The 16,264-nt window shown below is 45.5% G+C and overlaps 3 protein-coding genes across 4 annotated transcripts in view; 1 reads left to right on the plus strand and 2 right to left on the minus strand.

Annotated features, from left to right (window-relative positions):
* Nucleotides 1–16,264, plus strand: part of LOC142189718 (uncharacterized) — a 239,155-nt gene that overhangs the window by 105,879 nt on the left and 117,012 nt on the right. The gene's annotated exons all lie outside the window — the stretch shown is intronic.
* On the minus strand, nucleotides 3,799–6,113 carry LOC142189436 (uncharacterized). The gene is made up of 2 exons (XM_075262146.1): nucleotides 5,984–6,113; nucleotides 3,799–5,291 (listed from the first exon to the last, which is right to left on the minus strand). The coding sequence occupies exons 1-2, from the start codon at nucleotides 6,111–6,113 to the stop codon at nucleotides 3,952–3,954; spliced, it is 1,470 nt and encodes a 489-aa protein (XP_075118247.1). The 3' UTR covers nucleotides 3,799–3,951.
* On the minus strand, nucleotides 6,189–7,649 carry LOC142189452 (gastrula zinc finger protein XlCGF66.1-like). Its single transcript, XM_075262147.1, has 4 exons — nucleotides 7,574–7,649; nucleotides 6,853–7,002; nucleotides 6,543–6,722; nucleotides 6,189–6,464 (listed from the first exon to the last, which is right to left on the minus strand). The coding sequence occupies exons 2-4, from the start codon at nucleotides 6,928–6,930 to the stop codon at nucleotides 6,189–6,191; spliced, it is 534 nt and encodes a 177-aa protein (XP_075118248.1). The 5' UTR covers nucleotides 6,931–7,002; nucleotides 7,574–7,649.

Consider the following 16,264-nt stretch of genomic DNA (forward strand, 5'->3'; position numbering starts at 1 on the left):
GTGTGAAGCTGATAGACAAAGCCATGCATTATCGTTGTGATGGTCACTTGGTCAGTGGAAAGTCCTTCAGCTCACCCGCTTCCTCTTTTTGTTGCCCGACTCCCTGGATTACGATAGACTGCTCTCACGGTTTGAGAAGGCCTGTTTTGGGTCCGGCCTAGTCAGACACCTCCTCTCAGATTTTTACATGCTGCTGATCTCCCCAGTTCCGGGCCACAAGCCTACATACCTTACTAAGTGGAAAACTGTCTTGAATACTGTCTTCTCAGACTCAAAATGCTTAATCATTTTTGAATTTGCACACAAGAGTTGAATTGCGAGCAATACCAAACAAATACCATCTGCTTCATCGAGGTCTTGGCGATGTGACATGGAGGAGAGGATGCTGCTGCACATCTTCTGGGAGTGTAGCGGGCCAAAGGACTTCTAGCGGGGGGTTCACTGGGTAATTCGCAAGGTACTTCAGGTCCCCCTTTTCTCCCCGGAAGCCCAGCTTTGTACCTGTTTCACCTCTCTGACTATTCCCTTCACACTTATTGCAAATCTTCCCTGAAACATCTGGTTAATGCTGCCAGAGCCTGCATTCCTACGATGTGGAAGTCATCCACTCAGCCCGCGCTCCTTCATTGCATCTTTAAAGTGGAGGATATCCAGGGCATGGAGGACATCACTGTCTGCCTTCGTAATGTGCATGAAACCTTCATTGCAGCCTGATACTTTTCCAGGGTTCACAGGAGACCTAGTGAGATTCTTCCAATGTCTGGCCAGCAAGGTATGGCATTAAAATGTATAAGTTAGGCAAAGGTAGCTCAGCGTACACTCACAGGTATTGGGATCATTAAGAAAAAACAGTGAGGAAATATTGGAAAAATATGCAAATCTGTTTCCCAAGATGTAAATTGGAAAACAGTGCCTCTGTTTACTGCCCTCTAAGGGCAGCTCCCTTAAACATCATGCCCGACTTTTTCAACAAGCCTCAATGCTATGATGCGGGATTTAGCCAAATCAATATCCCAGCTGTGGACAGCGCTGTTTCGATCTGGTTGGATCTCCTCAGCACAGCGTAGGGAAAACTGCTTTGGCCGAGATGAGAGACTTCTAGACCAGGCTCTAGGGATATTATAACTCCTTAAAGGGATTCTACCATTAAACTATCTTTTTTTCTAATGAACACTTCGGAATAGCCTGAAGAAAGGCTATTCGTCTCCTACCTTTAGACATGGTCTCCGCCGCGCCGTTCCGTAGAAATACCAGTTTTAACTGGTATGCAAATGAGCTCTCCACAGCAATGAGGGCGGGCCCCAGCGCTGAAACACCGATGAGCGCGTCCCCATTGCTGCCCGAGAGCTCTTTCCTGTGCCGCCTCCTTCTTCTGCAGCAACTCCGCCTCTTCTGGCTTCTCTTGCTCTTGTAGTTCTATACAGGAGCATAGAGAGGCCACCCCAAAATGGCCACCGGCTGGCTCCTGTATTGAGCTGCAAGAGCGGCTACCCAAAAATTTCCGCCGGCCGGCTCCTGTATTGAACTGCAAGAGCGGCTACCCAAAAATGGCCACCGAGCTATAAACGCGAGCTCTTCTAAACACTTCCCATTCACGTCAATGGGAGCGCTCGTAAAGCCGGCTTTATGCGCGCTCCCATTGAAGTGAATGGGAAGTGTTTAGAAGCGCTCGTGTGTACGGCTCGGAATGAGCCGAGCGCTTACGCCGTGTGAAGGGGCCCTTAGTTCTTTACTTCCGGTGGTACTGCAGCATATGACATTGTCCTCAATATTCTGAGAGGCCTCCCTAGGTCTATGGTCGGGCAAATACTCAAGAGCAGCAACAGCAGGTTACTCTGCAATGACTACATCTTGATCAAATATATAAATAGGAGCGATGTCCTGGTACTGACCACAATTCATGCTAACAGCAACATCCTCACCGCTGCAATGCAGAAAATGATGGTGTAGTACAAAAGCCGGCCAGCCATACACAAATGGTGCCATATAGCTCCATAACTCACCATCCACTACAGCTTGAAACATGAGTCTCCCATCATGTTATAGACCAGGGGTCAGCAACCTTCGGCACTCCAGATGCTGTGAAACTACAACTACCAACATGCTCCATTCACTTCCATGGGAGCTCCAAGAACAGCAGAGCCAGTATGCATACTTGGAGTTCTAGTTTTATAACAGCTGGAGTGTCGTCATCGCTGGGCCCCCTCACAGTACAGCGCTATGAACACTACTGTCAGGAGGGGCGTTCCCAGTTAGACTGTCTGGAATTTCCTTCTGACAGTGAAGAACTATGAGTAAATGCACCGCTAGCTCTTCAAACAGGACACATAATGGGAAAACCGACAGTGTGCGGAATTCAGTGTACTGCCGGCTTTCTAGCGGTATATAAAACCGCATGTGCCCCGAGGACATGAAAGGTCCTCTTTAATACAACTGATCCCTGCAGGTCTCCATCAGCTCCATAGGTTGTGACGTGAGCAAAAACATTATATAGTGTTTCACTACAGTGTAGTCTGCAAGATCTAGTCAATGGTCTAAACCAGTTTGCGCGAACTCCAAGATTAGGTCTGAGAGCATGTACACAGAACTATATTTAGTCAAAGCTCCACCTTGTGTGTCGTGTGATCTGTTAGGACCATGAGAAGCTTCATATTATAGGCAAGTATAGGAACTGCTGGCTTTATCTAATAAACAGAGAAGTGCTTTGATACACAAGTTCGTAGACTCAGCTGTTCCCTCCTCTCCGCCATACTGTACAAACTAATACTAATTCAGACTCACAGACTGCTTGAGTCTCACCAGCAGAGTGTCTCGCTAGTAAGGCCCCGGACCCAGCACATGGAGATAAGTTATAAAGCAAAGGACGGGGACACAAACATTTTGAAATGGTTTTATATATTAATGTGAAATAATATTATGGACATGATTGATACGTAGGCGTTACACAGTCCAGTCATATTAATGTGGCCGCCGCCTACTTTTGACGTCAACGTTAAATAACCAATGGCAGAAGGCGCGTGTCATCAGCCATCTGGGTGCACTCATCATTGTGAAAGGCACGATGGATCAACACAAGTATGCATCTATCCTTGCAGACCATGTTCACCCCTACATGCAAAATGTTTTTCCTCAGGATGATGGTATCTACCAGCAGGACAATGCCACGTGTCATAAAGCTCGCAGCGTACGTGCGTGGTCCGAGGAGCACCAGGATGAGTTTACCGCACTCCCTTGGCCAGCAAATTCCCTGGACTTGAACCCAATCGAGAATCTGTGGGACTACCTTGATCGGGTTGTTCACGCCATGGATGCTCAACCGCGTAACCTAGCGCAGCTGGCCACAGCACTGGAGTCAGCATGGCTCAACATCCCAGTGACCATCATCACAACATCCCCTTTCTTCCTGCACGTCTCGCAGCGGTCCGCTCTGCCAAAGTGGTTATTCTGGATTTTGATAGGTGGTCACATTAATGTGACTGGACTGTGTATTTGGATTCCAATTGTTTTTAGGATAATACATTCATTGGTAATCGTTTAGATTTCTTGCTCTATATTGCTTTCTCAAGCCAAATCATGAACTCCAATGCCTCTATTTTTCCACCATCCGTCTCCAACTCCTGCTCCGACTCCTTGACTGATGGCCACGATAAGGCAGCAAAGCTCGTCTAACTTAGCAAACTATACATCTAATTGGTTATATAATATTAAAAGTTGTATAAAATAATTTTAAATAATTTTTAAGTATTTCAGCCGGTATTTTGCATTCGTATTCATAACCAAAAAAATATGAATACTGTACATGGCGATGTAATATTGCCCATTATCACAAACTCCGAGTTTAGGCTTCTAAGTATGGTCCAATATGCAGTTGTGAGAGTTGCTTTCTCTTGTATGATGTCACTTTACTTTGCCTGGAACAGTATTTTCTTCTACTATCTTGGAAATTTTTTTTTAAAGAAAATGGCTACTACCCTGTCCTAAGTCTAAGATGATGTGAGTTGTGGGTAAAGTATTCCCCACATTCTGGATATCGGTAGGTTGTTCTGTGTGAGTTCTTTGATGTGAAATTAGGGATGATTTTTGGATAAAACATTTTCCACATTCTGAACATGAGAATGGCTTCTCCCCCGTGTGAATTCTCTGATGTCTCACAAGGTCTGACTTATGGGTAAATTGTTTCCCACATTCTGAGCATGAAAATGGCTTCTCCCCTGAATGAATCTTCTGATGTTCAACAAGACCCGCTTTCCTTAAAAAACATTTTTGACATTCCGGACATGAAAATGGCTTCTCCCCTGTGTGAGTTCTCTTGTGTTCAATAAGATGCGATTTTTGAGTAAAACCTTTTCCACATTCTATACATGAATATGGCTTCTCCCCTGTGTGAGTTTTCAGATGATGAATGAGAGTCGATTTAACACTATAACATCTCCCACATTCTGAACATGAAAATGGTTTCTCTCCTGTGTTGGTTCTCTGATGTTTAACAAGATATGACTTCTGAGAACAACATGTTCCACATTCGGGGCACGGAAAAGGTTTCTCTCCTGCACAAGATTTTTGATGGTCAACAAGATTAAGTTTCCATATAAAACATGTCTTACATTCTGGGCATGAATATGTCTTTTCCACTGTGTGAGTTCTCAGATGTTGGGCAAGATTTGATTTCGAAATGAAACTTTTTCCACATTCTGGGCATGAATGTGGCTTCTCCCCTGTGTGAATTCTATGATGTTCATTGAGATGCGATTTTCGAGTGAAACATTTCCCACATTCTACGCATGAATATGGCTTCTCCCCTGTGTGAATTCTCAGATGTTTAACAAGATCTGATTTCACACTAAAACATTTCCCACATTCAGAACATGAAAAGGGCTTCTCTCCTGTGTGAGTTCTCATATGTTGAGCAAGATTTGCTTTCCAAATAAATCCTCTCCCACATTCTGGGCATGAAAATGGCTTCTCTCTTGTGTGAGTTTTTTGATGTTCCACAAGATTTGATTTCCTAGCGAAACATTTCCCACATTCTGAACATGAGAATATTTTCTCTGCGGCCTGAGTTTTTTGATTTTCAACACCCGTTCTGTGACTTTTATTTTGCTTCAAAGGCTGTGATGAATCAGAAAATAGGATGAGTTTAATAGGATCAGACGAAAGATCTTGGCTGTGAAGGGCTGAGGGTATATCTGGAATAATGGCATGTTCTTCATATGGATCTTGAGCGATATCACAATCTTCTACTTTAATCTGTGTAACTATGAAGTGTCCCTCTGAGCTCCTGGTACCTTCATCTGACAAGACAAAAGCTGATTTTATTATTTTTAAATAATATAAACTTTTAATAAATAATTTCTAGCAGTGTCCTTTACAAGATACAGCCGCCTCCGAGTACCTTTGGTACATTCCGGACATTAAGTCATATCCTAATAATGGCCGGGCCAGAACTTGACATTACATTGAATCCATGATATAAATCATATCTGTAATCCATTATTTTTTAACTCTCATGCACTCAAAGAAGGTGGATGGGAAGAAAACCAATTGTTAATATTTATGGCGATAGAAACAGTTAGAGGACACAAGTGCAAACAGTAGAATAGTGCAAAGGTAAAACTAGTGAGCCATGTTCTATTATCGACACATATGAGACAGACTGTGACATCATTATATACAGAATATATCACCCCAGTTACAGTGTACACGTTACGAGACTTACACCACTGTGGTGTGTTGAGTAGTACATTATCTAGAGATATCACCATATAGTATAGAATACTCTTAGGGCTCCTTGGACCCTATGTTTTATAGATATATAGTCCTAGGAGCTCTGACAGTGTTCTACACTATGTTTTAAGCCAATTTAAGGTGTAGTTCCTACCGATCTTGTTGAACCAAAAACAAATCTTGGTCCCAAATAACGCAAACCGGAAACCGGAAACTAAATGAATCTTGAGAAGTTCACCCATCTTTAGTTACTCCTCACCTGGGCGGTTGCCGGTAGGAATGTCCTCCTCACACTCCTCATCACCACTCACATAGGCCTCTGTAGTATTAATATTCTTCACGTCTTTATCCGGAGTCAGAAGCTGTGAAGGAAATATTGTAAGTAACATCTAATACTGGTGGAGAACCCAAGACTGACCACAAGGACTTCACAGCTGTCTACACATCATAGGGAATATCTCCATCTACCTGATCATCCTGTGGAAGAAGAGGACTGGGACATCTCTCCGGTGTTGTCCTCTTACTGGATCTACCTGTAGGAAACACAGACAGGGACTGAATTCATTCTGTATATACAAATAATGGAAGTCCATGTGTATATAGTCATGTCTATTACCTGCTGATGTGAGGGGCTGGTGGTCCTCCATCATCACCTCCTTGTACAGATCCTTGTGTCCTTCTAAATACTCCCACTCCTCCATGGAGAAATAGACAGCGACATCCTGACACCTTATAGGAACCTGACAACACAATGATACAGTCATCACCCCAACCCCTCCTGTTACTGTATAATGTCCCAGCATTCCCAGCAGTGTCACCTCTCCAGTCAGCAGCTCCAGCATCTTGTTGGTGAGTTCTAGGATCTTCTGTCCATTGATCTTCTCCTGTATCAGGGGGTGAGGTGGAGGCCCTGGGATTGGGCTCAGGGTTCCTCCATATCCTTCATACACAGGAGCCTGACAGCGCCCACTAGAGGTCTTCTTCACTACTGTGTAATCCTGGTTATGGGGAGACACATTAATAAATCTCACTACATACATGTCCAGAGTCCATCACCTCTCCAGTTCTATAATCTGTTATTACTATAGATAAGAATGATGTCATGATGACATCATCAGAATCTCTCACCTCTCCAGTAAGCTGGTAGATGATCTCTAGGGTGAGATTTAATAGACTTTCCACCATCTTGTTCCTGTTTCTTTCCATCCTTGATGGGTCAGCCTGATAAATTCTCTTTCATAAGAGGTCTCAGTTGAAAAAATTTTATATTCCAGGAACCTGAATGGAAAGAAAATGAGACATTATAAAAAAAACAATCTACCAATCAAAATATAATTAGGGGACCATTTGATCGGATATTATGATGTAGCATGTCATCACTGGCAGTACAGGTATGTAAGTAGAGAGCCCAATCACAAACTTCAAGGGTCACCCTGGGGTACGTGATGTCAGACGGATGCCGGGGACTGCTCGATGCCACAATGACGCCCAGGACACTTCCGGATCTATGTGAACAGGTTTGGTATGAAATGAAGCAGAGGGCTGAGCCGTGAGGTTTGACCATCGCTGCTGAACTTCATGACCTTCCTGTTGGTCTCGCCTACTTCACGTAGCCCAGTAGGTGGCGCTACCTCAGCTCCGGGGGCATTAACTGGTCTAATAATACGTCTCTTATAACCCACCTGGTTTGGCGGACACAAGGAGCTACTAACGTAAAGGTCCTTACAGTCTATTGTATGTACGCACTACCGTCAGGTCACACGGTGATGAAATCACAACTAATAATAGTGAACAGGTCAGATTGTGACCTGGAAGTGACCGCAAGGCAAAGGTCAGCGGGAAAACAAACCTGCAATGACGAGCCGAACTCTGCCAGGACTGTGAGCGACCACCGTATATATACCTCCTCCTCTACTGCAACCGTGATAACAGGACCTAGGATGATGTCACATGTGGAGGAGGAGTCAGTGAGTCACATGATCAGGTCCTGTTGTGATAGCTTCTCCATAGATGTTAAAGGACCTTTGATGATGTCACAGTCATGTGATCAGTTACATGTGTGGGGAGGAGTCAGGCTGTGCTGGGGGAGGAGTTTATACAAGTTCTTTCTACATGATACGACAATGTCCTGATGAGAAGGTAGTAGAGGCGTGATCACACAGACACAGAAATACAACACACACACCGACATACACAGAGAAATACAGACAAACACACCGATATACAGTGTTGACCAAAAGTATTGGCCCCCCCCACAATTCTGTCAGATAATACTCAGTCTCTTCCAGATAATGATTACAAGCACAAACTCTTTGGTAATATCTTCATTTATTTTGCTTGCAATGAAAAAAACACAAAAGAGAATGAAAAAAAAGTCACATCATTGATCATTTTACACAAAACTCCAATAATGGGCCGGACAGAGGTATTGGCGCCCTCAGCCTAATACTTGGTAGCACAACCTTTAGACACAATAACTGCGCACAACCGCTTCCGCTAACCAGCAATGAGTTTCTTACAAGGCTCTGCTGGAATCTTAGACCCTTCTTCTTCTTTGGCAAACTGCTCCAGGTCCCTCCTGAGATGTGAAGGGGGCCTTCTCCAAACTGCCACCAAGAGATCTCTCCCCCTCCCCCACAGGTGGTCTATGGGATTCAGGGCTGGACTCATTGCTGCCACTTTACAAGTCTCCAGGGCTTTCTCTCACCACCATTTTCTAGTGCTGACCTGAAGTGTGTTTTGGGTCCTTGTCCTGCTGGAAGAGCCCTGACCTCTGAGGGAGACCCGGCTTTCTCACACCGGGCCCTACATGATGCTGCACAATGTGTTGGTCGTCTTCAGACTTCATAATGCCATGCACATGGTCAAGCAGTCCAGTGCCAGAGGCAGCAAAGCAACCCCAAAACATCAGGGAACCTCCGCCATGTCTGACTGTAGGGGGCGTCTTCTTTTCTTTGAAGGCCTCTTTTTTTCCTGTAAACTCTATGTTGAGGCCTTTTCCTACTTTTGTCTCCTCTGACCAGAGAACATTCTTCCAGAACGGTTTTGGCTTTCTCAGGTAAGTTTTGGCAAACTCCAGCCTGGCTTATGTCTCTGGGTAAGAAGTGGGGTCTTCCTGGGTCTCCTACCATACAGTCCCTTCTCATTCAGACGCTGACGCTGGATAGTACGGGGTGACACTGTTGTACCCTCGCACTGCAGGGCAGCTTGGACTTGTTTGGATGTTAGTCGAGGTTCTTTATCCACCATCCGCACAATCTTGCGTTGAAATCTCTCATCAATTTTTCTTTTCCGTCCACATCTAGGGAGGTTAGCCACAGTGCCATGGGCTTTACACTTCTTACTGACACTGCGAACGGGAGACACAGGAACATTCAGGTCTTTGGAGATGGACTTGTAGTCTTGAGATTGCTCATGCTTCCTCACAATTTTGCTTCTCAAGTCCTCAGACAGTTCTTTGGTCTTCTTTCTTTTCTCCATGCTCAATGTGGTCACACAAGGACACAGGACAGAGGTGGAGTCAACTTAAATCCATTTCAACTGGCTGCAAGTGTGATTTAGTTATTGCCACCACCTGTTAGGTGCCTCAGGTAAGTAACAGGTGCTGTTATTTACACAAATTAAAAAAGCATCACATTTTTTAAACAGTGCCAATACTTTTGTCCACCCCCTTTTTATGTTTGGTGTGGAATTATATCCAATTTGGCTTTTTGACAATTCTTTTTGTGTTTTTCCATTGAAGACAAATTAAATGAATATATTAATACCAAAGAGTTTGTGGAAGAAAATGAGTATTTTCTGACAGAATTGCAGGGGTGCCAATACTTTTGGCCAACACTGTGCACACAGAAATACAGACACACACACACATCAATATATACACAGAAATACAGAGTAAATTATTGAGTAAACTGACCAGTATCAGTTACTGTGATAAATCTGGTGTAGTATCAGACCAACTGTCTAAGTATTGGTAAATCTGGACCAATGTGAATCCCAATTTGACCAAAATGTTGCTGTTAAATTCTCGAAATAACTCCCTATTCCACCTCATGTCAGTGGACCACGTTCTGCTAGTTTGTTCACACATTAAAATCAGTGTTTGGGCCATAAGAACCCTGCCTCAACTCTCCTGGGCTCCCTTGTGGCGTCTGGTGGTCCTTCGCAGTCTCCTTCTGGACTCTTCTGGCTCATTGATGACATCAGTAGTCCTAGTAGACCACCGAGGCCTATCGCGAGCAAAATGACTAACGCTGTAGCAGCAGAGGCAGCTGCCACAGGGCCCAGGACATTAGGGGTCCGGTGACAGCCGCTACCGCTGCGTTTTTTTGGTTTTTTTTAATAGGCCGGGATCGGTAAGTGACACCGCGGGCCCCACAAGCACTGTTATACTCGGGGGTCTTTTAGGACCCCCGAGTATAACGATCAGAGGCCCGGGAGAGGTAAGATAACATAAAAAACTGTTACTTACCTCGCCAGGCTCCGGGCAAGCTTCGGCTTATTTGCGTGACGTAATATGACCCGCAACGCAGGGCCTCGGTCACATGACGTCCCGGAAGATGGCCGACAGTGATGGAGAATGCAGGGGAGTCAGGAGATAGGTAAGTAACAGTAGCTTGTTATGTTTGTATCCCTCTGGGTCGCTGAATATTATACTCTGGGGTCTGAAAAGACCCCAGAGTATAATGATTGTTCATGGGTGTCCACAATGGGACATAATACTGTGTACGGGGGCCAGTATGGGGACATAATACTGTGTGCAGGGGTCACTATGGGGACATAATTTCTGTGTACTGGGGCCAGTATGGGACATAATACTGTGTACTGGGGCCAGTATGGGGACATAATACTGTGCACTGGGGCCAGTATGGGGACATAATACTGTGTACGGGGGCCAGTATGGGGACATAATACTGTGTACGGGGGCCAGTATGGGGACATAATACTGTGTACTGGGGCCAGTATGGGGACATAATACTGTGTACTGGGGTCAGTATGGGGACATAATACTGTGTACTGGGGCCAGTATGGGGACATAATACTGTGTACTGGGGCCAGTATGGGGACATAATACTGTGTACTGGGGCCAGTATGGGGACATAATACTGTGTACTGGGGCCACTATGGGGACATAATACTGTGTACGGGGGCCACTATGGGGACATAATACTGTGTACGGGGGCCAGTATGGGGACATAATACTGTGTACTGGGGCCAGTATGGGGACATAATACTGTGCACTGGGGCCAGTATGGGGACATAATACTGTGTACTGGGGCCACTATGGGGACATAATACTGTGTACTGGGGCCACTATGGGGACATAATACTGTGTACGGGGGCCAGTATGGGGACATGATACTGTGTACTGGGGCCAGTATGGGGACATAATACTGTGCACTGGGGCCAGTATAGGGGACATAACACTGTGTACTGGGGTCAATATGGGGACATAATACTGTGTACTGGGGCCAGTATGGGGGACATAATACTGTGTACTGGGGTCAGTATGGGGACATAATACTGTGTACTGGGGCCAGTATGGGGACATAATACTGTGTACTGGGGCCAGTATGGGGACATAATACTGTGTACTGGGGCCAGTATGGGGACATAATACTGTGTACTGGGGCCAGTATGGGGACATAATACTGTGTACTGGGGTCAGTATGGGGACATAATACTGTGTACGGGGGCCAGTATGGGGACATAATACTGTGTACGGGGGCCAGTATGGGGACATAATACTGTGTACGGGAGCCAGTATGGGGACATAATACTGTGTACGGGGGCCAGTATGGGGACATAATACTGTGTACTGGGGCCAGTATGGGGACATAATACTGTGTACTGGGGTCAGTATGGGGACATAATACTGTGTACTGGGGCCAGTATGGGGACATAATACTGTGTACTGGGGCCAGTATGGGGACATAATACTGTGTACTGGGGCCAGTATGGGGACATAATACTGTGTACTGGGGTCAGTATGGGGACATAATACTGTGTACGGGGGCCAGTATGGGGACATAATACTGTGTACGGGGGCCAGTATGGGGACATAATACTGTGTACGGGAGCCAGTATGGGGACATAATACTGTGTACGGGGGCCAGTATGGGGACATAATACTGTGTACTGGGGCCAGTATGGGGACATAATACTGTGTACTGGGGTCAGTATGGGGACATAATACTGTGTACTGGGGCCAGTATGGGGACATAATACTGTGTACTGGGGCCAGTATGGGGACATAATAGTGTGTACTGGGGCCAGTATGGGGACATAATACTGTGTACTGGGGTCAATATGGGGACATAATATTGTGTACTGGGGCCAGTATAGGGGACATAATACTGTGTACTGGGGCCAGTATGGGGACATAATACTGTGTACTGGGGCCAGTATGGGGGACATAATACTGTGTACTGGGGTCAATATGGGGACATAATATTGTGTACTGGGGCCAGTATGGGACATAATACTGTGTACTGGGGCCACTATGGGGACATAATACTGTGTACGGGGGCCACTATGGGGACATAATACTGTGTACGGGGGCCAGTATGGGGACATAATACTGTGTACTGGGGCCAGTATGGGGACATAATACTGTGCACTGGGGCCAGTATGGGGACATAATACTGTGTACTGGGGCCACTATGGGGACATAATACTGTGTACTGGGGCCACTATGGGGACATAATACTGTGTACGGGGGCCAGTATGGGGACATAATACTGTGTACTGGGGCCAGTATGGGGACATAATACTGTGCACTGGGGCCAGTATGGGGACATAATACTGTGTACGGGGGCCAGTATGGGGACATAATACTGTGTACTGGGGCCAGTATGGGGACATAATACTGTGTACTGGGGCCACTATGGGGACATAATACTGTGTACGGGGGCCAGTATGGGGACATAATACTGTGTACTGGGGCCAGTATGGGGACATAATACTGTGCACTGGGGCCAGTATGGGGACATAATACTGTGTATGGGGGCCAGTATGGGGACATAATACTGTGTACTGGGGCCAGTATGGGGACATAATACTGTGTACTGGGGCCAGTATGGGGACATAATACTGTGTACTGGGGTCACTATGGGACATAATATTATGTGCAGGGGCCACTAAGGGACATAATAGTGTGTACTGGGGCCACTATGGGGACATAATACTGTGTGCAGGGGCCAATATATGATATTATAATGCGGGGAAGGGGGGTGGCGGCATTAGGGGTCAGTTGGTCGAGGTCTTTAGCGTCAGTCGGGGGGGTTGGGGGCCGTGTCAAAAATTCGCTAAGGGGCTGACGTCAACCAGGGGGCCCAATGAGGATCAAAGCCCCCATATGATGAAAAGTGGCCCTAACATTACTTAGAGATTTACAGTAATTGCTTAGGGTTTGTATATGGGGATGAAGAATTATATTCCTTTTTTAATTTCCAATTTAATTTGCATGCAGAAATTGGTTAGCAATTTTTGGAATTTTCTACAATCTTTTGGTTTCTGTAACACGTGTCCTCTGAATGTACCTATGTGGTATGTAAGAAGGCCTCACATTACAGTACATTTTATCGGTGTAAAGGCTTTTAGCACTTTACGTCCCTCCTGACAGTACTCATCCATAGACAAGTACTGAGGGGGCATACCTCACCGCTCAGCATCATCAGTGGGAGGAAAGCAACGCCCCCTCTCACAGCGAAATAGACGTTTCTGTGAAGCAGGGTGTTCCTGACAGACTTTTAGAACCGACCCTCTGACACTGAAGAGCTACGATAATCTTTAGCATCTAAGTCTTTTGTTACTCGCTATATCTATAGAAGAGGATCTGGATATCTGTCTGTTTATAAGGGCAGCTTTAATAGGAGACACTATCAGTATGAGACTGATAAATGAATGAATTAATTTTTTTTTTCTCTATCATTCCCCTTTAATTATTACCCTTAGGGGTCGGCTGTAAACACAACCTGTTGCAAAATTAGTGAGTAGAATCACATGGTCTAGGCGGCATCTCGTGTGTATTTTTGTTTTCGTCCATTATGTGTTGTTATATTTTGGTGAATAAAAGTTATATTTTAGTTGGATCTATTTCAGACCTATCTAACAAGTAAAATTTACCGTACATACTCGAGTATAAGCCAACCAGAATATAAGCTGGGTCCTTTAATTTTATCACAAAATACTGGGAAAACTTATTGACTCGAGTATAAGCCGGGGGGTGAATGCTGCAGCTACTGGAAAATTTCAAAAATTAAAATAGATACCAAGAAAATGACATTGACTGAGTGGGTTACTGATATGTGAGAGACATGGAGGTAGTAATTATTACATTAAACATTATTAAGGCACTTTATTAGTACCCCCATGTGTCTCACATATCAGTAACCCATATATGGGGTACACAGGGGTTAATGTGAGGGACGATGGGGTTAACTGTTATTAATGTGAGGCACATGGAGTTACTAAAACTAAATTAATATCCCCAAATGCCTGACATTAATAGTAATAGTAACTCCAGTATGTACCTGTGTGTTTTACTTTCACTTTACTGTATGACCTCTCCTAGATGCAGACATAGAAGCTGGGACCTGCCGCCTCCCGGGCTAGTGAAGGGGGCAGTGTCCTATATCATTACTGTAGCAACCACTAAAGAACACTCCCCCTTCACTTAATTTATGCAGGTCCTTGCAGTCCTGTGCTGCGTGCCTGAATTAGACCCTGACTCGAGTATAAGCCGAGGGGGTCTCTTGCAGCATAAAAACTGTGCTGGAAAAAGTCGGCTTATACTCGAGTATATACGGTATAGGAGATTTATAGGATAGTGTCCTTTGGAGCCTCAATTCTTCTGAGTGTATAATTGATTTATTTGATTGTCATGAGCCAGATTAGGATCTCTCATTTGAGCAGTCCCAGAATTGTCACAGGACACCTCGAGCTCCGGCATCTCGGGAACTCCCTGCTGACCTTCAGAAGCACCAGCTAACACAGACAGGGGAAAGTTATTACCATCAATGATTACAATTTTGGGTCTCCCCTACAGATGGTGTTTTCCTGTCAGGATCAAAGGGTTCAGGGTTAACCTTAGGCAAGAAATTATCAACATTCACACTTTTAGGACATGGCAGCTTCTGCTTTTCCGACATATCCCAAAATAGAGGAAAATCACTCCCAATGATCACACTATGGAACAGGGACTTAACCACGCCCACTTTGTGAGAGGCGGGGCCAGAGGTAGTTGTTATGGAGACCTCTGCAATATGGATACTCTCTGGTTTCACCATGTATGCACAAGAACCTAATAGTTTGTCCACTGTACTGTGCAGGGTCGACTAGATCATGGTGCACCAGGGTTACCAGGCTCCTAGAGTCCAGAACAGCCAGTACAATACACAATGCTCATCTGCAGTTCCATCACAGTTTCTGCCAAAAAAGTGGATTGAGCAAACAGGGACACCCACCTGGAACTGCTGCATTACATGGGCTCAGTTGTCAGAGGACAGTATACAGCAACGTGACCCAGTTCATGGCACCGCCAACACCTGAGACAGTATGGGTCTCCATTCTGAGACCTGGGTTTAAAGCTCACAGTCCCAGTTGCCTGTTCCCCTTCTGAGAGTTCTCCCACCACAACCTTCTCCACTCCTACAGTAGTCTGTACAGTCTTACCAGTGTTGGGGGTAACAGATCTGGGATATGTCTGCAGAAGCTCCATGGTGACTTGGTACCATTTCACAAAGCACACCAGATGGTCAGCCATTAAAGGTCCCGCTTGTCCAACCCAGCGCTGAATTTCAGGTGGAAGCGATGTGGTGTACTTGTCCAGTACCACTCCTTCCACCATCTGTGCTGGAGTGGCCGCCTCAGATAGACTAAATCATGCATCTGGGATCGAGGCGGGAGACTCTCAGAGAAAGTCCAGTGATGTACTCTCCCAGCATGTACATAAATATTCACACCAAGATCTCACCTCTCAATTTAGAGTAGTCCTTAGCCTCTTGTTCACAGAGGTCATAATGAGGTACCCCAGTGAGAAAAGGTGCTCCTATGTCGGCCCACTAGTCTCTTGGCAGTTTCTCCTGCTCGGCAACTCACTGAAAGAGCCGAAGATATGTCTCCACGTCGTCTGTAGATGTCATCTTTTGCAAAGTACTCTAAACTGCAGCTCAGACAGCAGTCTGTATGCTCTGGGTCTCTCTTGCACCAGTACTTTGTACTGCCATCCTCTGGTCAACCAAAGCCTGGAAACGTAGTGTCAGCTTCTCCATTAGCTGCAAGTTGACCTCCTACTGCTGTGCTTGTGGTTGCTGCTGCCACCTCTTGGCTTCCATCAGGGCTTTTTGCTGCTGTGCCTGAGATTCCTGCTGTTGCCTTCAGCTTCGGTCCGGGCTTTTTGCTGCAGTGACAACATTTGCTGCTGTTGAAGGATGACCTGCCCAAACTGGTTTTAAAGTCCTTCATGCTGGTGGTCTCCATTTTAATCTCTCCTGCAGCTTTCACTCAGCACATAGGACGGGGGTGTGGTGGGGTGGGA

This window comes from Leptodactylus fuscus, chromosome 1 (genome assembly GCF_031893055.1).
Source record: "Leptodactylus fuscus isolate aLepFus1 chromosome 1, aLepFus1.hap2, whole genome shotgun sequence".
Taxonomy (NCBI): Eukaryota; Metazoa; Chordata; class Amphibia; order Anura; family Leptodactylidae; genus Leptodactylus; species Leptodactylus fuscus.

Excerpts from the sequence above, each read along its gene's own strand:
- LOC142189436 (XM_075262146.1), bottom strand. The coding sequence starts at position 6,113 with ATGTTACTTACAATATTTCCTTCACAGCTTCTGACTCCGGATAAAGAC. Across the intron at positions 5,292-5,983 it reads TCCTACCGGCAACCGCCCAG|ATGAAGGTACCAGGAGCTCA; the intron begins GTGAGGAGTAAC and ends TTGTCTTGTCAG.
- LOC142189452 (XM_075262147.1), bottom strand. The coding sequence starts at position 6,930 with ATGGAAAGAAACAGGAACAAGATGGTGGAAAGTCTATTAAATCTCACC. Across the intron at positions 6,723-6,852 it reads TCTACCAGCTTACTGGAGAG|GATTACACAGTAGTGAAGAA; the intron begins GTGAGAGATTCT and ends CCCCATAACCAG. Across the intron at positions 6,465-6,542 it reads TGGAGCTGCTGACTGGAGAG|GTTCCTATAAGGTGTCAGGA; the intron begins GTGACACTGCTG and ends TTGTGTTGTCAG.